Here is a 23,397-nt window from a genome sequence, read left to right on the forward strand (position 1 = left end):
TTTTATTTACTGTTATCAGTTTTTAACAGTTTAAAAATAGATTTCGACATATTTTTATTTACTGTTATCAGTTTTTAACATTTTAAAAATAGATTTCCACATATTTTTTCTCATTTTTCATTGAATATTTTTAGTTGTTTTACATTTTATTTGTTACTAGCAAGTGTACCCAACGTTGCCCGGGTGTGGAGAGGTTTTATGGTAAGGCTATTGAGCAAGGGAGCCCTAAACCCTAAAAAAATTGTTTTAAACAGAAAAAAAATTAACCAACCCCCTAAAAAAATTGTAAATAGCACTGAGTACCCATGCAAGCACAAAAAAAGTAGTAAGTAGGCAGGTAGGCTCGAATCTGTAATGCTAATAGGAAAAGGGAGTGAAAAAAGCAAACGATTTAATTGCCGTGCTCACCGTGACAGACGACATCGCTGCCATTCAAATTAAGCTTAGTCATTACAAGGCGTATGATGACTTTGCAAAAATGTCGACGAAAAAAGTAACCCCTCCTTGAAAAAAAACAGCCCAGTTGGCGGTAAAAGAATTAATATTTTTGGCCAATTTTTGGATATTTGAAGACCGAGAGACTGTGCTTTCAAACGATAACAATTGTGTCAATGTTTGTCGCATGTGTCAAAAGTTTTAGTGAGACATACAAACATACACACACACTAACAGACGTTTGAGATTTATATTATAGAAGATTTCTTAACTTATTTATTAGTTTTGAAATTCTCAAAATAGATTACAACTTTTTATTTTTCACTTTAAAAATAGATTTTGGCATCAGTTTTTAGTGAATGTTATTATAATTTGAGATTTTACAAATAGGTTTTGACATTTTTTGATTAACGTTTTGAACATCTTTTTCCTCAGGACATTGATTCTGATGACGCTGATTTTGATATGGCTTCTAATATGTACGGCGTCGATATTCCGGGTTCTGTAACTGACATTCCTGAACTCCAAGTCGGCTTTTACATCGGAGAAGGTGACCGTAGTGGGGAAGTAGCATCGCTGCAAGCAGAGTCAGAAGGATCGCCATTGCTGATGCGACAGCCCTCGACAGATTCGCATGTATCATCCAAATCAGTAGCCGCACAAAAATTCCGACGCCAAGCATCCGGATCGCCTGAACCAACGTCCATGTTTGAAATGGATGAGACGCCGAGAACCTCAGAGCAGGCAGCCCACCGCAAAATGTCTGTTGAGGGAAACATGGAGGACATGACCAGTGGTAGCCAGCCCTTGCTGAAAGTCAACTTTCAATTAGGTACATTTTTTTTTTTTTTTTTAATCTTATTTTGACTTTGTTTCAGACATTTTTCTTACCTGGTTCATACGCATCTATTAAGAAAAGTACATTGCAAATCTAGTGAAAGTAAAAAAGCAACAATAACTACTTCATTTACTCACATAAATTTAATATACGAAAGTATAGATTTATGCGTAAACTTTAAGTATTTACTTCAAAAGTGCTCAATACGTAGGTAGAGCTAGTTAGTAATTTATAAAATATATATGGCGACTAAGCTACACTGAATATTCTGCGTTTCATCCACTGTAGGATTCGTCAGGCTTATGCGCGAATTTTGTGGTTGCTTCTTGTTTTTATATATGTTGAGGATTTCTAGTTAGCCAATCAGCTTTCTAGTATCCACCGATGGCTGATAGGAGGGGGCGCGGTGGATACTAGAAAGCTGATTGGCTAACTAGAAATCCTCAACATATATAAAAACAAGAAGCAACCAAAAAATTCGCGCATAAGCCTGACGAATCCTACAGTGGATGAAACGCAGAATGTTCAGTGTAGCTTAGTCGCCATATATATTTTATAAATTACTTACTATATATATATATATATTTATATATGTGTGTGTGTGTGTGTATGTTAGTTCCTGAAACTTCTGCAGTTTATGGTCCATGCTATTTTTTATAGATGGGGTTTTCATGTTAAATCCAATTTTTTTAATTGTTACATATATATATATATATACATATATATATACATATATATATATATATGTACATATATATATATATATATATATACATATATATATACATATATATATATATATATATATATGTACATATATATATATATATATATGCATATATATATATATATATATATATGCATATATATATATATATATATATATATATATATATATATATATATATATATATATATATATATATATATGGGCAAACAGTTAATAAAATATGTTAAAAAACATTTTGAAATGAGTTAAAAAACATATTTATTTATATATTTTATTAACTGTTTGCTCATATTATAAGCTCTATTTCCTATTTGGTTTTATAGAGCTTTTATATCTGGCTGAGATAATTTTATAAATTTTAATTCTTTAATATTTATAATTTACTTTAATTTTACCATCTTGGATCATTTTGGTGAATTCAATTGTAATTTTCATAGTGCAAAGTTTTGTTGAAAATTAGAAGACTCACGTTTTCTTTTTTATAACCTTCGTTTATTTCCTGGATTTTTCCATTACAGCTGTTTCATTAATGAGTTGGCAATTTTACGATTTATGTTTCCGTAAAAATAACCTGTCCCCACCAACTTCTTCAGGTGTTTATCCATTAGATTTTTACAACAAATGGTATATTTTTAGCATGCTGGACATCGTATTCGGGTAAAAGGATTTCCACAGCCATGCTTTCTCACTTCCTCCATTTTTACAGTCATGAGCATATATATATATATATATATATATAATTTGAGGTTACTATTTTTCAAAAGTAAAGTAACCAGTGAAATATAACGAGGTTAATACAAGAGTGCTCAATACTGGCGTAGAGCAAGTTACACTTTCAATTTGTCTTTACATAAACAGTAATGTGTTGCTACACAGTCATGAGCATGTTTCGGTCTTCTAGTGTTTAATAACTAGAGACTTCCTCAGGCAACAACGCTTTTATTCAAAAGTGGAATTCTTAATCTAAAGATTAGAAGATTAAGAATTCCGCATTTGAATATAAGAGCTGTTGCCTAAAGAGGTCTCTAGTTACTAAATACTAGAAGACCGAAACATGCTCATGACTGTGTAGCAACACATTACTGCTTATGTAAAGACAAATTGAAAGTATATATATATATATATATATATATATATATATATATATATATATATATATATATATATATATATATAATTTAAAGGAGATTAGAATAATAGTCTAAAGAGCTAAGTGTATTTTAATGTAATAGTGAAATTACTAGTTTAATTAAAATACAGGAAATAGAAAGTGCTCGTTGTAATTTAGATATATAATAAGCTCGATAGTTAAATGTCCTAGAGCTAATTCAATATTAAGTAATGTGATTTATAATTTAAAAGTTTTAAAAATTTTTTAAATTTAAAAATCAAAATGTAATTAAATTAAAAATCAGTTTCATAAGAAGGAACAACAACAAAGTCAATTATCTGTACGATCGTTTCGGAAATCCGTGCATATATATATATAAGCAAAAATATGGTCACACAATTTAAGAAGACACTTATTTTGATTCCCACTCATAACTAGAGCCTAACACATGCGGAATCAGTGGATTAAGACATACATTTTTCTCCTCTTCTATCCCAAGGCTTTGCCTCCTCCTAAACACCAAAAAGAAGAAGAAGAAAAGAATTACATACCGAACACAAAAAAAAAAAATCTGGAAACTTATTGAAGACACCTTGTATATCCTATTTTGATTAAGTTTAAATCATATCTACAAAACTTTTCTGGGGAAGACAATGAAAGTGGTTCTGAATTTCTATAACACTGTTATGCTTAAGTTTGAAATAGCATTTTCTTTGGTCTGTCATGCTCAAATTTGAAATATCATTTTCTTTGGTTTGTCATGCTTAAATTTTAAAGAGTATTTTTTTGTTTGGTCTGTCATGCTACAATTTGAAATAGTATTTTCTTTTGTCTGTCATGCTTGAATTTTAAAGTATTTTTCTTTGGTTTATCATACTGAAGTTTTAAATAGTATTGTTTTTCTGTAGTCTGTCATGCTTAAGTTTTAAATAGTATTTTTTCTTTGGCTTGTCATGCTTAAATTTAAAATAGTATTTTCTTTGGTCTGTCGTGCTCAAGTTTGAAATAGCATTTTCTTTGGTCTGTCATGCTTAAGTTTGAAATAATGTTTTCCTTGGTCTGTCATGCTCAAGTTTGAAATATCATTTTCTTTGGTTTGTCATGCTTAAATTTTAAAGAGTATTTTTTGTTTGGTCTGTCATGCTACAATTTGAAATAGTATTTTCTTTGGTCTGTCATGCTTTAATTTTAAAGAGTATTTTTCTTTGGTTTATCATACTGAAGTTTTAAATAGTATTGTTTTTCTGTAGTCTGTCATACTTAAGTTTGAAATAATGTTTTCCTTGGTCTGTCATGCTCAAGTTTGAAATAGCATTTTCTTTGGTCTGTCATGCTTAAGTTTGAAATAATGTTTTCCTTGGTCTGTCATGCTCAAGTTTGAAATAGCATTTTCTTTGGTCTGTCATGCTTAAGTTTGAAATAATGTTTTCCTTGGTCTGTCATGCTCAAGTTTGAAATAGCATTTTCTTTGGTCTGTCATGCTTAAGTTTGAAATAGCATTTTCTTTGGTCTGTCATGCTTGTTTTAAATAATGTTTTCTTTGGTCTGTCATGCTCAAGTTTGAAATAGCATTTTCTTTGGTTTGTCATGCTTAAGTTTGAAATAGAGTTTTCATCGGTTTAACATGCTTGAGCTACATTTGATTACATTTTGATCAGTCTATCATTCTTACAATGGAAATAGTATTTTCATCAGTCTGTCATGTTTAACTTTGAAATAACCTTTTTTTTGTGGTCTGTCATGCATATTTTAAAATAGATTTTTCCACACTGAACACAGAATCAACTCATCACAACAATATTTTAATTTATTTCTAAAATAACCATGTTATAGTCAGATGGGAAACAACCCCATGGTATTGTGTCTTGCAAACCGACAGTTCTAGGAAATAAACTTTTGTCATGGAACTTTTATTTAGTTTTAGGTATAGGAGTCACCACTTTTTTTTTTTTTTACATAGGAGTCACCACTTATCAAGGCCCGGAGGCCACTTGAGGATAAGGGTTATTGAGTGTACAGTAATCAATGGGATAATATCGTAGTAATCGTTAGTAACGGAAATTTGGTAGATTGGATTACTTAAGGGAGCGGTTTATCAAGAATTTGTTTATGTTAGACTTGAAGACAACCCAGTTGTAGTCAGCTAGGAAGCAGGCAAACGGAAGAGAGTTCCAGAGGTGTGCAGTTCTAAGAAAGAAGCTTTGTTCGTGGAATCTTCGTTTCGGTTTAGGCACTGTCAAAGAATGGGGAAAATTATTGACAGTGGTTTAAGCTAGACGGGTGTTTTTCGTGAAAGATTGGCGAGTGGGGACCAGAGATTGAAGCTCAGGCGAGCACTTCCCATGGAAATAATAATGAAACAAAGACAGGTTCACAACGTCTCTTCTGTGGGAAAGAAGTTGCAGGGAAGAGAAAAGGGCATCCCCCCCCCCACTAAGCTACAAAGTAAATACACACAGGTTTGATCCGACAGGTTTATTTATGCCATTTTTTTTTCAGTTTTGGTTTTGGTTTTTCCGATTTTTTTAACATTGTCTTTTTTTATAATATTACAGCAGGGTTATTACTTACCCCCCCCATACACACACCTACAAACACCCGGGTAACGCCGGGTAGCCCCCGCTAGTATATATATAAAAGTGAACGTGTCTGTGTGTATGCGTCTGTGTACATTTTCCTATGCAATAACTCTATCAATTTTCAGTCTACAGACTCGAAATTTTACATACAGAGTACTGAGATTTGGGAAAATCTTTGTAATCCGTTTTCGGCCAGAAATTTGGCTGTGAAGAGGTCAAAGTTCAACGATTTGACCTTTGAGAACTCTACCAAACTCCTCCGCCAATTTTGGGTCTGAACACTTGAAATTTTAGATATAGGTTCCTTGGACATGGATCTAACTTAATAACTTGACTTGAGCCGAAAATAATAAATGTTAAGGGGTCATAATAGGAGTCAACGTTAAAAAAATTGACCACTTTTTTTTTTCTTTTTTTTTTTTTTTGCTCAACATACACCTCCAAACACCCGAGCAACGCCGGGCTGAAATGCTAGTACTCCATATTGGACGGACTTGGCTTTTATATAGATAGAGAATTGGATCAGCAGTGAGATATCTACTCGAGCGGTATAACTAGATGAGTATTTGTTGCAAATGTTTTGCAGGGAGAGACTATAGATTGAAGCTCAGCCAAGCATCTGTGATGAAAATAACAATAGAACAGAGACAGACTCGCAACGTCTCTTTTATGAGAAAGAGGAGGTAGCGAGGCAAAAATGTCGCAGCGAAGTGTAATATGAATGAACATGAAAATATTAAGAAAATTACGGATCGACAATCAATCGCTAATCAAACATCGTATAGCGACCAATCAATAATTTTTCCGTGTAAGTCAAAAGAAACATATGTAGGTAATTATTGATTAGCTAAGAGCATGTTTCTTACGCTTGCTTTTGTCCGTGTTCGATAGAGACAATGCTGTAAAGACGGGGATGCGTGTAAACAGAGAAATAACGATCCCAAAACCAAATTTGTGTCTTTTCACCACCAGCATTCTGATCCCCATTTGCCCCTCCCCCCTGTACAAACGAACAGCTCTCGTATTGAGGAAGCACCTTGCCTTAACAAACTTCTGGGCTTGACCTTCACTCTTTGACCTGAAATGGAAAACTTACATCAGATCTGTTGCTAAAATTGCAGGAAAAATGTTTGGATCATTCTATCACTCCATAAGGTATCTCACTCCTGACATGGTCCTCTACCTGTATAAAAGACAATTACTTCATCAGAAGGAGTACTGTTGCCACATCTGAGGAGGAGCTGCTAAGAATATATTTTCCTGCCTTGACAGGGTACAAAACCGACTTAAATATCTAGTGGATGATGTATTCTCCTTTCACAACTACTCCTTCTCACAGAAGAGACGTTGCAAGTCTATTTCTAGTCTATCATTATTTTCATGGCAGGTGCTCGACTGAGCTTCAATCTATGATCTTCCATCCCTGTAAAACTTTCATAATGAACACTCGTCTAGCTACATCCACTGTCAACAATTACCCTCACTCTCTATCTGTGCCTAAAGCTAAATGAAAATTTCATGAACAAAGTTTTTTCCCAAGAATTACTCGTTTGTGGAACACAATACCGTGAAGCTGCTTCCCAGCTGACTATAACATTATCATTTTGAAGTCTAAAATAAATAAGTTCCACCATTATTGATCATCACAGTTTGTCTCATCATTTACCCAACATTTATTAATCCTTATCCTTGAGTGGCTTTGGGGCCTTGATAAGTGATGACTCCCAAATAAAAAATAGTGATATTCCAAATGTCCAAGTCAGACAACTCATGGTTACGCGTGACTGTAAAAGGTTAAAAAAACTTATATAAATATATATATATATATTTATATATATATTTATTCTATATATATATATATATATATTTTTTTTTTTTTTATTCAATTTTCACCCCAAACAAGGCACAGTGCCACTTTGAAGCAGGGGGCTACTATTAGGGAATTAATTAGCGGGGTCATTATGAAGGGAGAAGAGTAGAAAGATGTTTGTTAACATTACACTTGAACTTCTGCATATCATTGCAGTTGGGAAAGCAGAATCCCGGAAGGGAGTTCCAAAGACCCGCAGTTCTGGGGAAGAAACTATTGGAGTAAAAGGCTTTCTTGCACCTAGGGATCTCTACTGTAAAGGGATGAGACTTAGTAGCTTGTCGGGTTTGTCGGGGGTAGTTACGTCGGGGAGGTACAAGTGTTTGCAGTTCGTCAGAGCATTCACCATTAAAGTATTTGTAGAACAGGCAGAGGGATGCAACATCTCGTCGATGGGACAGAGGCTGAAGCCTAGATGACAGTTCAGGACCTATCAGGTTGGCGACTTTTTTTTTAACCCTGTCCAGAGCGAGAGACAAGCAGCAGATGCACCAGCCCAGATGTGACAACAGTACTCCATACATGGGCGAATGGTTGCCTTATAGAGGTATAGGATACTGGCAGGCGTAAGTAGTTTTCTAGCACGGTAGAGGGAGCCAACCTTCCTTGCAGCAGCCTTGGCAATGCTCTCAATGTATCTATTCCAGTTCATATTCCCTGTAAACGTTAGGCCGAGGAGTCTAAAAGAAGTACTTTCAGGCAATGTGTTCTTGGCCATTGCTATTGGTGGTAGAGAAGGTTTCTTGTAGTTATTGAAGGAAACAAGCTTAGTCTTAGCAGCATTGAATGTGACCAACCATTTTTGTCCCCATTCCACTACGGATTGGAGGTCGTCCTCTAGTGTTTCTGCCATTTCCTTGGATATGTGTTCATTTGTTTTCCCCTCATATCTGTTATAGAGAGTGGTGTCATCGGCAAATATACCCATCTCCGAAACAATATTATCAGGGAGGTCGTTTATGAATATCAGGAATAATAGAGGTCCAAGGATAGACCCCTGAGGTACTCCCGCATTTATGTCATATTGTTTGGATGTATGTCCGTCGAGGACAACTTTGATTTTTCTATTACTTAAGAAGGATTTAATTACATTATGAATTCTTCCAGTGATTCCATATGATCTAATTTTCCTAAGAAGACCATCGTGCCATACCCTGTCAAAAGCCTTAAATATATCAAGGGCCACCGCTCTACCCTCCCCTGTTTTATCCAATGAACGGTATATACGTTCAGAAACTACAGTTAAGATATCTGCTGTTGAACGGGCTTGCCTGAATCCATATTGTTTGTCAGTCAGGAGTTTAGCAGCTGTTAGGTGCTGGACTAGGGCTTGATTAACTAAGGACTCAAATATTTTGGCGAAAAGCGGGAGGAGGCTAATGGGGCGATAATTTAGTGGGTCAGTTCTTTCACCAGAATTCTTGAAGACTGGTACCACAGAGGCGGTTTTCCAGCAGTCGGGAAAACAAGATTCGTTAAGGCATTTATTGTAAAGTTTGGACAGAACTGGAGCAACCTCGGCAGAGCATTTTTTTAATAGCACAGCCGGGATGAGATCTGGTCCACATGCTTTTGAGGTGTCTAGGTTTTTTATAATAGCATGTACCTGAGAAGGGGTGATTTTCAAATCGTCAAGTGTGGTGTCTGTTCGCAGAGGAAAATCAGGGAGTGAGTGGTGTACCGAGTTCAGTGTGGAGTTTGAGGCAAACCGACTGGCAAGCAGATTAGCCTTGTCAGTTGCCGTGCAAGCAACCTCATGATTGTTTGTTAGTGGGGGAATAATTGACTGTCCATTATTAACTACGCTGTTGTAGATTTTCCAAAAATCCCGGGTTCCTAATTTCTGTGCTTCGATGCGCTTTCTGGTGGTTTCAGAGTAATCTGTCTTAGCTGTGTCTATCACTCTCTTACAATTATTTCTAGCTTCTATAAACTTCTGTTTATTTGAGCTGGACTTATGTCGGTTGAATCTGCGGAACGCATGCTGCCTTTAACAAATGGCAGCTGCACAAGCAGAAGTAAACCATTGGGGAGAGTGGGGCTTGCTATAGTATTTCCGTGCGGGAACATGTGCTTCAATAGCAGTTTTGAACCATTCAGTTGTCTCATTTGCACACTGTTCCGCTGGAAGAGTAAAGATATTTTGCCATGGGGCATCTCTGATGAGCTCCCTGATGGCTTCCCAATCAGCCTTTTTGTAATACCTCGTTGTTTTGAGAAGTGGGTCTTCAGTTTTAGGGCGAGAATTTAGGCTGATTTCTACCATTATCACAGCGTGATCAGCATTCCCGAGTGGGCTGTGGGCATTTGTTGTACAGTCATTGGGAACCGTTGTCAGAAAGAGATCTAGAAGTGAGGCATGTTGATCGTGCTGGTCTGGGAAACGTGTCGGAAATGTAACCAACTGAGATAGGGAATGAGATATAGAGAAGCTATGAGTTGCGCTACCAGCTACGTCTGTGTGATTTGAGAATCCTAGCCAGTTATATATAACAATTTTGTTTATATAATATATATATATATATATATATATATATATATATATATATATATGTATGAGCAAATAATTAATACAACATGTTAAAAAAACACTTTGAAAAAGAGTTAAAAACATATTTAATCTGAAAAGGAAACACTTAATAAGTGGATAGTCCTTAATCCGTGGAGTTTCGAAGAAATACTTTCCTTCTCATCAGAGAGTAGGAATTAGCAAAATGCGGGATCGGATTTTGCATACAAAAGTATTTGATGAAACTGCAAGTAAGTCAAAGATCTTACTTGATAACAAAAAGTGAAGCAGAGGGAATAGGATGAAGAAAAAGGTGATCTCACGTGAATGGATAGTCTGGTGAAAGGTAAATTATCCAATGACGGTAAAATCCAAAAAAGTAAATCTAAGAAAGTTAATTAAATTTCCATTTGCACAAGTAAAATCCAAGGAAATCGCGTAATTGGAAGATGGTCCAAAATAATTCAAAAGGCCGAAAACCGTGGAATAAATCCGTGGAATAATTCACAAATATGTACAAGGAAAAGGGGAAAAAATTCCAATAATATTAATAAAAGAAAAATAAGATATGCGTTTAATACGGCTGCCGAGATAATATATTTTATATATATATATATGTACCATTATACATTCATTTAAACACAGGACCCACGCGTTGTATGCAGTCTATGTCGCAAAAGACAAAGAATAACTCAAACTCACTTCTTGATGCAACAACGACATTTATTTCCTCATTCTTCTAGATCAGACAACAACTTTGGACCAGCACAATGAGTCCGACAATGATCACGGCCAGTACAAGTGCATGTTCATCAACGTAACTAATGTAGCATTATTCACATTTATACACGGGACCCACACGTTGTGTGCAGGCTATGTCTCAAAGAAGACCAAGACTAAGAATAACTTAAACTCACTTTTTTGTGTTGTGACGCCATTTATTTCCGGGTACTTTCCCAAATAAATCGTGATCGTGCTTCTTCCTCTATCCTCTCGAATGTACTCCACATCTCTAACATCCTCTCTCCACTTTTTATAGTCTTTTTTTTCCCATAGGGCTCGACATCTGCATCCGTACTCTGTTATATATATACTGTGTATTTAGGCAGCATGTTTTCATTTAGGCAGCATGTTGAACAGCATAGAGTGTTCTTGCTTAATCGTCTTTTTTTGTAATTTCTCCATTTTTCGTATGGTCGAATTTGTGTAAGAAAGTTCCATAGTCGTTTTTGTTTATCTGTTTTTTGGGTTTTTTTGCAAGTACTTTAAACTGATTTTCTTCAGTCGTATTCTGGCAGTTTTTGGGTTATTTCATATGAAAAATGGAAAAATTACAAAAAGAGATGATTAAGCGAAAACACTTTGTGCTGTTCAACAATGTCTGCATATATATATATATATATATATATATATATATATATATATATATATATATATATGGAAATATGTTTCTTCAAATTTCAGCTTTTATTTATACTTATCATTCAATTTATGAAGCTCAATATGATTACAGAGCATATAACAAATAAATGACAAAAGTCTATATTCCAAATTTCAATATGCTGATGGCGTAATGAAAGGAAAAAGGTAATTTCTCTCCCAATTTTTCGGATTTTGTAATCATGCCCATATGCATTTATTTTCTTTTAAAATTGGTAAGTACCTTTTCTTCTGATGAGTTAAGGGTGAAATTAATTCATTGATTGATATAGTAATTGAATGTATGTTTTTGCACTACGAAACAGGTGTCAAACATACTTGAAGGAATAAATGGTAAGATGGTCAACATCTTGAAATTTGGAATATACTTTTGTCATTTATCTTTATATATATATATATAGACTTTTGTCGTTTATTTGTTATATATATATGAACAAATGATTAATAAAACATGTTAAAAGACATCTTGAAAAAGAGTTAAAAACATATTTAATTTTAAAAAAGGAAACACAAGATAAATGGATAGTCCTTAATCCGCGGAGTTTCGAAGAAATATTCTCCTTCTCATCAGAGGGCAGGAATTAGCAAAATGCAGGATCGGATTTTGCATATAAAAGTATTTAATGAAACTACAAGTAAGTCACATATCTTACTTGGTTAAAGAAAAAAGGGTGAGGTAAGGGGAACAGGAGGCAAAAGAAAAATGATAAAAAGATTTCACATGAATGGATAGTCCGGTGAAGGGTAAAAATCCAAAAATGGTAAAATCCAAAACGGTCGAATTTAAAATTTCAATCCAATGGGTAAATTCCAAATGGTTCAAAATAATCCAAAAGGCAGAGTTCCTTGGAAAAAAACGCAAGTGGAATGAATTCCAAATCATTAAAAGAAAAGCACTGGAGAGAATATTTAAAAACACGTCTGTCAAGGCTGGATGAATTAAAAATTATTATATATATATATATATATATATATATATATATATATATATATATATATATATATATATATATATATATATATTTATTGATATAGACAATTTTACAAGGTTGCGACACTGGACATGCTTATGTTTCGAACAGAGAGTTTGTTAAAACCACAAACCCTCATCAGGCGACTTAAAAAAAATATTTGTCTTCGACAGAAGAAAACCAGCAACTTTTTTTGTCTGATGAGGGTTTGTGCTTTTAACCAACAATCAGTCCGAAACATTAGCACGTCCAGTGTCACAATTTTGTAAATTTGTCTATATCAATAAAAATATAATATTAATTTACTTATTGCGGACTATTATCCCCATCTTTTTTAATTGTTGTTTCACAACGTTTCGGACAACTATTCCTCTGGCCTTCGTCAGGTGGTAACCGCGACGGGATAGGAACTCCGAATCTCCTAACTGCATTCTCAGCAATTACTGTCTTCCATAATTGTTGTCGGCTCACCACATTTTGGCAAACTAAGCCTCTGGCCAGCTTTGGGTAGGATTGATACCGTTATCTTCAGACAATGCTCACCTGGAACCGTAGAGATTCAACATCTCTATTCACTGTGCCACGTGGCCGAAACGTCGTGAAACAACAACTAAAAGATGAGGATAATAGTCTGCAATAAATAAAATAATAGATAATACTCATCTCAATACGCATTCCAATTAAGTAAAATATATCTTGCTCTTCTTTTATTGAGCACTTCTAATAACCTCAGTTTTCTGTCTTGAATACTTATAACTTGATTGATATATATATATATATATATAGCAAAAATGGTAATTAGTAAAAACCTGGAGAGAGTGCTCAATACTATTGCAGAGCAAATATGCGTTTTATTTTTTTATTACCGTTTTATCTGTTTAGTTACACATGTTTCGGTTTCCGGACCATATCTACGATCCAGCAGCCTCGTCAGACCTTACAGAATAAAAACAAACTTTTTTTACTGTAAGGTCTGACGAGGCTGCTGGATCGTAGATATGGTCCAGAAACTGAAACATGTGTAACTAAAAAGATAAAACGGTAATAAAAAATAAAACGTATATATATATATATATATATATATATATATATATATATATATATATATATATATAATACCCGAAATAGTGTTTTATGGTAAACAATTGATGATCCCTTAAATTAGTGAATTCAAGAGAACAAGTTGATGCATTGATTGCAAGTGATTGAATGACTTACTGACTAAATAGCTTTCTAACGAATGATAAAAAATATAAAAATTAAATAAGTTGTTTTTTATATAGTTTTAAACGTTAAAAAAAAACTTCCAAGACTTATATATATATATATATATATATATATATATATATATATATATATATATATATATATATATATGGTAAAACTGGTAATTAGTAAAAACCTGAGGAGAGTGCTCAATACCATTGCAGAGCAAATATATGTTTTATTTTTTTATTACCGTTTTATCTGTTTGGTTACATATATTTCGGATGTTTACGATCCAACAGCCTGTAAGGTCTGACGAGGCTGTTGGATCGTAAACATGATCCAACATCCGAAACATATGTAACCAAACAGATAAAATGGTAATAAAAAAATAAAACATGATTAGTTTTTTTTTTTAAAAAGAAATCCAGCAGAGTGCTTAATTAAAAGGAAAATCCGAAGATATCCGAAAAGAATGTATATATATATATATATATATATATATATATATATATATATATATATATATATATATATATATATATATTAGGAAAACAAAATTGTTATATGGAGCTATCAAAATAGGGTTTTCATTTAATATATTTATTTATCTATTTCCCACAATAGGTGCTGAGGAATCTACGCCTGACGTCGACGTTTGGGTTAAAAGAAAAGAAGAAGAAGATAAAGAAAATCGCAAGAAACATTCGCATTCTCCATCGTCTTCGAGGTAAGATACGCGTCTTTCATTTTTGTATTCATCTGCATCTCTTTGCATCTTTCTGGTCACCTTTACTTATGCGATGGAACGATAAATTTGTCGCACTAACTTCTGCAGTGGAGGTGAATAAATAGTCTGTTTGTTTGTCTTTTTGTTTCCTCGTTTTTTTTTTTTTTGTTCTTATCCACATTCGATGGCGTTATACCATGATTAAAAATAACATTATAAAACAAAGCTTGGGGAATGATTGTTCAGAGTAGAGAACGCTATTATCATGGAAAGTTCTCGACTGAGCTCCCATATGTGGTTTATTCTTGTAAGACATTCACTACAAGAACTCGTTTTATTATTTAAATCTAATATATAAACGAATATATGTCTGTCAGTCTGTCTCCATATTTTCAAACTCTATCTCCTCCGAAATTAAAAGTTGCAGAGCGGCCCTAGAGGCCTCAAATGATTGGATGTTTTATGGACCCTTCTTTTATGGGTCTTTAGCCGGTTAAAATAGGGGTCAAAAATGGGTCAAAATTGAAAAAAAATCATAATACATTTTGTACATTCATCTTAAGTTTATTTTTAATTTTTAATTAGTTCATACGCGTGTCACATTAGTACAGTGGTAACGTCACTAGCTTTGAATGCTACAGTTTTGCACCCAAATACTTTTTTTTTTTTTTTTTTTTTTTTTTACTTTTAAAATCATGACTTTATAATAATATATGCGAAATCTGGACAAATTAAAATATCATATTTAAGCGTATTTTATACCCAGGCAAAGCTGAGCGCCCCCCCTCCCCGCCACTAGTAATAATAAAAAAAATAAAACACTCTTACCTTTCTTCCTATAGATGCTTAACGTCAGACGAAATTCCACAAAGTCTTCTGTAGAGCTTCCATCTGTTGATTCCTTGGTGATTAAAAAATCTGAATTCCTCCAACTCTAACTCCACAACCTTAGTTGTTGTGATCGTCTGCCGGGGAAATTTACTTGGTTAAGAAACGTCCTGGGAAAATTTATTGAACTGTTGTTATGTCCTGATTCAGCTCCTAGGGTGTTAAAGGTGATCAAACGATAGGCACATCCCTTACATTAAGGGGGTCAATATGGCGTCCGCTATAACCGTCTGGCAGGTCTAATTGTCAATTAGGGTTAGGGCTTTGAGCTGGGAGGGTACATTTAAATGGGTCTTTTAATACCATGATGTTACATAGCCTGGTTGATATAATCGTTTAGTTTCAAAAGACATTCAGGGTTTGTTTTACTGTACACATAAATTCGAAAAAGTTGTCAAAAAACAAATACATAACAAATAAATGTTATCAAAGGAACGATAAGATACTTTTCTACCAAACTGGATACTTTTTTAGTGTTTTTATTTAATGTAACATGTTTATTCAGCTGGAAAAACATACAGTGTTTACCGATGTATTGGAAAATTCAAAAGCAGGAAATTGACCAGACAATTTTGAAGAAGATATGTCATAATAGTATTTACAGAAAAGACCGAGATTAGCAACATCACGTCCGTGAGATAGAGGTTGCAGAGAAGAATGAAATTTCAAATATGTTACTGCGCCTTATCAAGAACTTTCAAATAGGATAGCGATTCACCAGCCCAAATGTGACAACTGTAAAAAGTTTTTGACTTCTAATGGGGGTATGAGACGAATGGATTCGCCAATCATTTTTATAACCAACGGCTGTGCTAAAAAAACCAATCAAAACGTTGCAAAATTATTATAAAAAAATCGTCGAATTTTGGATTCAATCAGTTTGCCATTTGCTACGTCATGGACCGCATTTAATTCTTCGCCGCCATCTTGGTTACTGATCTGAACTACGCCGCCATCTTTGTTCAACACAAATGTCTCAAAACTTAACAGGTAATGGGCCCAGTATGCTTCCACTGCATGGTCTGTTAGAAGATTCATAGAGATAGAGAATTGTTGCAGGTGTGAGAAAGTGTTTAAAGCGATGGAGAAAACCGATTTTCCAAGAAGCAGAAAGAGCAATGGATCTAATATATGAACTCCAAGAAAGATTTTGATGAGAAAAAAAGACCAAGAAGTTTCAGAGTCGATTTCTCCTCAAGAGCTGAGCCATTCATGAGAATTTCAGAAAGAAAACAAAATCGTCTACGATTGAATGGCAGGAACTGAGTCTTAACAGGATTAAATGAAACAAGCTATTTTTTATACCAATCCACAACTGTGAAGAGATGGGATTTTGCTGCTCTTGAAGAACATTTTTTTAGGGATGTACGGTTAAGGATAATAGGCGTATAGCACACCATAGATCCTGTGCTGCAGTTTGTGCACATTACATTTGCATGTAATGTCTTGATCTTTAATCCTATTAAGGTCAAACTCACGCAGGAAAAAAATGAGTTCATTTTATTTCTATAGATAGATAGAAGATATATAGATAGAAGAAGAAGAAGAAGAAGAAGAAGAAGAAGAAGAAGAAGAAAGAGAAGATAGATAGAAGAAGATAGATAGATAGATAGATAGATAGAAGAAGATAGATAGATAGATAAATAGATAGAAGATAGAAGAAGATAGATAGATAGATAGAAGAAGATAGATAGATAGATAGATAGATAGAAGATAGATAGATAGCAAGATAGATAGATAGATAGAAAGATAGATAGATAGATAGATAGATAGATAGAAGAAGATAGATAGAAGATATAGATAGATAGAAGAAGATAGATAGAAGATATAGATAGATAGATAGATAGAAGATAGATAGATAGATAGATAGATAGAAGATAGATAGATAAATAGATAGATAGAAGATAGATAGATAGAAGATAGATAGATAGATAGATAGATAGATAGATGGATAGAAAGATAGATAGATAGATAGAGAAAATTATAACAACAGTATTCCATTCATGGTTTGATATTAGATTTGTAGAGATAGAGAATAATGTTGAAAGCGATGGAAAGAACCGATTTTCCGAGAAGCAGAAAGAGCAATGGATTTATATATGAAATTCAAGAAAGATTTGATGAGAAAGAAAAACCAAGAAGTTTTAGAGTCGATTTATCCACAAGAGGAGAAATCCTACTAGACAGAGAAAATCACTTATTTACCTCTTTCTCAATCTTGTCTTGCTTTCCTTTTCCCTCTCATAACAGTTCTCTCTGAAAACTGAAAACATTACTTTTGCTGTGAAGACTAAAAGATAAAAAAAAAAAAATCTACTATTGACAGTCAGGTGCTGAGTCTCAACAGGGTTAAATGGAACAAGCCATTTCTTACCCCCAATCTACAACTGAACCCAGATCAACTTCTAGATCAGCTAGTTACTAATACTGGAACAATGGTCTTTGCCAGCTAGAAATAAAATCGTAAACGGCTGTCGCGATAATGTAAAAAAGTGTTTCTTATGATTTAAATTTGCTACTCAGTTTCCAAACCAATTCGCATTTGAATACGTAATTTTCTTATCATTTTGGTTTTGCCAAGAATGGAGCATCCCACCAGATGCCAAACATTAACCCGCTATTTCAGACATTCAAACCAAGAGATCTTCCTAAGTTTCCAATTTCTTTTCATGTCGTACATATGATCTTGGTATGTCGTTATCTTTTCTCTCTCAGCGCTGTTTAAGCCAGAATAACTAGGGACACTGACTTTCGCGATGGTTGCTACTTACTCCTTCTCGTCCTATATAACTATGTTAGGTTTATTATATAATTACTAGCGCAACCCATGGAAATTCCACAGTCGTATCCTTTTCTGTATTGTTGCCATGCTTAAAAGTATTTCCATTCTATAAAAGGCGTGAGCATGTATAAGCAATAGATATTGGTTTAGTTTTAAGTTTTAATTTTTTTTTTCTTTCGTTAAGAAGAGGTATGATACGATTTTGGTGGCATTCCTAATAAATGGTAAAGTTTAGAGAAAATGAAATAATAATGTGCCCACATTACTCACGGTGAGTAATGTGGGCACATTATTATTTCATTTTCTACTTAATACTCACCGTGTTGCCTGAAATACATATTCCATAATTTCCACTATTATATAAAACAAACTTGTGTGAGAGAGAGAGAGAGAGAGAGAGAGAGAGAGAGAGAGTTCTTTATGGACTCCTAAACGGCTAGGTGGATTTATTTATTTATTTATTTTTTAATTTCACACAAATGTACTTTATTTATCTGATAGTGTTCTTGGATAGGTTTTGTATCGGAATGTGTTAATCTGCATAACTTTTTAAATAGTCTATCATTTATTAATGTTTTACTGTGTTATTTTCCCTGTATATCTGGAATAGTTTCGTCAATATTACTAGTAATTAATTGAAGTAATATAATATGAAAGAATAAATTACGAAACCTTTTCTTAAAATATGGTCATTAATTATCAAGGGAGATAATTTGAATGAAACTAATGTTTAGTTAGCTAGAAAGATATACCGATGGATCATAAGAGGTCAGAGAGGACGATGGGTCTCTCTCTCTCTCTCTCTCTCTCTCTCTCTCTCTCTCTCTCTCTCTCTCTCTCTCTCTCTCTCTCTCTGTGGGAAGGTAGCTCTTTTAAGAACAATAAAAAAGAAAACTTGGTGCTGTTCTATTTCACTTACTCTTTTATCTTTTTCTCTAGTAATGATAATTTTTTTTTATTGTTTATGAAGCACATGCTTTTATTTATGAGATAAAAATAGCAAATAATTATAAATATGCATAGTCTGAAAAAAAAAGCCCCATTTTTTTTTTTTATTATTATTTAACGAGTTTTTATTCATTTATTTTTTGTCATCAACATTCCCCAAATAAATAAATAAGAAAAAACTGTTTCTTCTTAACTCATTCTCTTATTTTATGAGTGTGCATCAAATACCTGGCCTTCGGGACAGGATAAAAGTGTAGTATCTGTTCCGGCAGATACTGCAAGCAAAGACCATATGTGGGGGCGACCCCATATATAAGACCTTGATCAATGTAGGGGCAACCCTTCATACCAATTGTCACTATCCAGCTCCCCTACTCCCCGGGGAGTTGGTCCCCATTTCCCCTTCATTCCTCACTTTAAAAATCGGCCTTGTGCCTAATTTGCTCAGTGGAGGAGCAAATAAATACCTCAAAGTGTAGTATCTGTTCTTCAGATGCTGCACTTCCATTTCTTGTTCTCTGTCAGTGGAGGAGAAATCTTTCACGACTGAGACAATTTTTATTTTTGTTCCTTTTCTCCATGTTAAAAAACGACCCTGGTGTCTAACTCTGTCCCGTGGGGAGGCATTGTAAATAGGAACAAAGGTCCATACAAAATTTTAGCCAGATCGACCCAGTAGTTTCCGAGAAAACTACCAGAGTAAATGTAATATTGTGGGGATTAATCCCTATTAATCCCTAACTGTGTATCAAGCAGATACCATAATACTTAGTTCGCTGCACCCTATTATAACAAACGTTCATACAAAATTTCAGTTTGATCTGACTAGTAGTTTCAGAAAAAAATGAAAGTAAATATGGTATTGTGGTAATTCATCCCTCTTAATTCCTAACTGTGCTTCGAATGAATACCATAATACTTAGTGTGCTGCACCTTATCATAACAAAGGTCCATACAAAATTTAAACCAGATCGGCTCAGTAGTTTCCAAGTAAAAGTGGAATGTACAGACAGACAGACTAAGAGAAATATTATATAGATTTTTCATATTTAGCAGATTTTCGTATGAAACTCTTTATTATTTAACACTTAAGTATTTTTTTTTTTTAGATCATCTTTAAGTTTCTTTGAACCCCAAGGTTACATGTGAGCCACAGTCGGGAATCCTGAATGAGATAAAAAAAAAAATATTTGGTTCTTATCGAGAATTCCCCCATATTAACAAAAATAAAGCAAATTCTGTATGAAGTATATACCCATGATGGAATGAAACTATCATATTCCAAAAATCACATAAATTGACCAGGTAGTTATATTTTCATAAAAGAAAATTATTTTTAAGCTATTAATGGGAATTCCTAGACATTACAACAAAAATCTCACAAATTTGAATTATTCCTGATTATCTCCATGATTTTTTAGATTATTTTTCAAGATTGCGATGCGAGACAGTCGCTACTCTCTTACTCATAAAATTTGATATTTTTAGTTGCAAATAAAACTGTAACAGAGCATGCATGCGTGTATGACAGCAGCAGCAACATATGCAAATGACCAAGCCGTGTACGAGGTGACGTCACAGCAAGGAAGAAGGAAAAAAAGATGATAAAAAAAAGAAAATGTGACTTGAGAGACACAGAAATAGATGCATTACACACATGGCCCGAGAGCAATGGGAAAATATGTCTTCTAAACTTGGCTGAACTAAGAATACCACATGTTTGACACAGCAAAGTTTTGTTAAGCACATTGAAATACAAGAAGACTTTTGAATGAGAGACAAGATGTTATTCTAGAAGTACCTGTTAATAAATGTCTGTTGTTTCAAATGAAAAAAGCAAATTGAATTCTTTCCTTGTCTTTGTTTCCTTGCGACTGTCTCCATACAACGTGTGGGTCCTAAGGATGGACATATAACAAATAACTTACAAAGCTCCCGTATATTTTGGCATATAAGATGACATTTAAAGTAAAAAAATCAGTTTTAAAAACCAATATTTCTTAAGATACAGGGTGTTGCAATCTCTAGTCTAGACTAAACAAACATGGTTCCATGCTAAAAACAGCCTATCCTGCCTTGACAGAGTACAAAATAGACTTTGTGGCTTAGTGGGGAATGCCCTTTTCTCTACCTTGCAACCTCTCTCCCACAGAAGAGACGTTGCGAGCCTATCCTTGTTTTATCGTTATTTCCATGGCAGATGCTCGTCTGAACTCCAATCTCTGGTCCCCCCCTCGCCAATCTTTCACGAAAAACACCCGTCTAGCTGAAACCACTGTCAATAATTTCCCCCACTCTATATCTGTGCTTAAATCAAAACGTGGATTCCATGAACAAAGCTTCTTTCTTAGAACTGCACGCCTGTGGAACTCTGTTCCGTCTGCCTGCTTCCCACCAGACTACAACTTGGATGTCTTCAAGTCCAACATTAACAAATTCCTAATGAACCGCCCCCTTAAGTAAACACTTCATCAAATCTCCACACTAACGTACTGTGCTTGCAATAACTCTTATCCCTGAGTGGCTTCCGTGCCTTGATAAGTGGTGATCACTGTGTAAAAAAAAAAAAAAATTTTAGCAGTCGTCTTATACAACCGATATATGATAAATTTATTAAAATTTGCTCCAGTTTTGTACCTCGTCCGAAATATACGCTATATATCAATATTGTAGGTTTTATAATTTTTTAGACTCGGCCATTTTTAGAAGAAAGAAAATTTGTTTTTCTAATATCATGTTTGGCATGGAAACATTCTCAGACCTTTGTCTGTTTTGTTTTTTTTGTTTGTTTTGTTTATTTTAAATGGCGGTCACCACTTATCAAGGCCCGGAAGCCACTCAGGGATAAGGGTTATTGCGTGTACAGTAATCAATGGGATAGTATCGTAGTAATTGTTAGTATTGGAGATTTGATAAAGTGTCTTACTTAAGGGGGCGGTTGATCAAGAATTTGTTTATGTTGGACTTGAAGACATTCAAGTTGTAGTCAGGTGAGAAACAGGCAAACGAAAGAGAGTTCCATAGTCGTGCACTTCTAAGAAAGAAGCTTTGCTCATGGAATCTACGCTTTGATTTAGGCAAAGATAAAGAGTGGGGAAAATTATTGATTGTGGTTTCAGCTAGACGGGTGTTTATCGTGAAAGATTGGCGAGGGGGGACCAGAGATTGGAGTTCAGACGAGCGCTTACCATGGAAATAACGATAAAACAAAGACAGGCTCGCAACGTCTCTTCTGTGGGAGAGAGGTTGCAGGGAAGAGAAAAGGACATCCCCCACTAAGCCACAAAGTCTATTTTGTACTCTGTCAAGGCAGGATGGGCTGTTTTTAGCAGCTCCTGCCCAGATGTGGCAGCAGTACATGGAGACATTCTCAGACTTTTGTACTTTGTTGCTATTTATGCAGAAAAGATAAATATGCAATGCTTTTCAATGCCTAGATTACTGGTCCGTTTATTAAAAACTTTTCATTTTGGATCAATGACAAAAAATAGTTCTTTACTATAAAAAGTTATATTTTCGTTTTTAGCGCATGACATAATGGGAGAAAAAATGGCTGGTCATCGTTTTTTCCATCCAAAACCAAGCTTCTCTCTTTTCATCACCAGCACTCTGATCCCCACTTTGCCCCAATTAAAATGAACAACTCTTGTCTTGAGGAAGCATCCTACTTAGACAAGCCCCTGAGTCTGACCTCTATTCCCAACCTGAAATGGAAGACTTGCATCAGATCCATTGCTAATGTCAGTGGTAAAATGGTTGGATCATTCTATCACTCTGACTGTCGCCTTATACGCTGAAATACTCTGTACTTGATCAATTTACTTCATTTTTCGGAATATATTTTCGTTAAGGTCATACATCATACATATTTTTCTTTATTTTTGTTTTTTAATATAAAAAAAATTCTAGATAAGAACCGAAATCTGTTTTATCACTTGTTACTGGTTTCATTTTATTTTCCTGGACAACGCCAGTTTACCTTGCTAGTGAATGACTAAATTCTATATTTCTTTTTCGACCTTTTGCAGGAAGGCCGAAAAGTCATCGATCGATTCTGAGGGTAAGGGTCACAAGTCAAAACACGGCAAACATCATCATCATCATCACCACCACCACCCGGGCCACCACCATAGCAGTGGGGGGCACCACCACCACCATCACCGTCACCACGAACATTTCCGGATGCAAGACTTGCTCATGCGTCGACATGCAGGGAGTGAGATTGATCTCGACGAGAAGCTTCACCGGGTACCCACAGAGGTGGAGGAAGCCTCGACCTTACAAAAGTCTGACCTGGATCAGATGGCCAGTGAGTATTAGTCACTTTTAATAATCTTGAACATGTAGATCTGTTACTACT

General features: G+C 34.5%; 1 protein-coding gene across 5 annotated transcripts in view; it reads left to right on the forward strand.

Moving 5' to 3' along the window:
* LOC145268721 (band 3 anion transport protein-like) overlaps positions 1-23,397 on the forward strand; it is a 971,550-nt gene that overhangs the window by 707,880 nt on the left and 240,273 nt on the right. For all 5 annotated transcript variants that reach the window (XM_080124275.1, XM_080124277.1, XM_080124273.1 and 2 more), the window contains 3 exons: positions 871-1,267; positions 14,317-14,419; positions 23,066-23,346. In XM_080124275.1, coding sequence (XP_079980401.1) covers positions 871-1,267; positions 14,317-14,419; positions 23,066-23,346 — 781 coding nt within the window. The remainder of the gene's footprint in view (positions 1-870; positions 1,268-14,316; positions 14,420-23,065; positions 23,347-23,397) is intronic.

This window comes from Euprymna scolopes, chromosome 44 (assembly GCF_053919585.1).
Source record: "Euprymna scolopes isolate OS-2025 chromosome 44, ASM5391958v1, whole genome shotgun sequence".
Lineage (NCBI taxonomy): Eukaryota > Metazoa > Mollusca > Cephalopoda > Sepiida > Sepiolidae > Euprymna > Euprymna scolopes.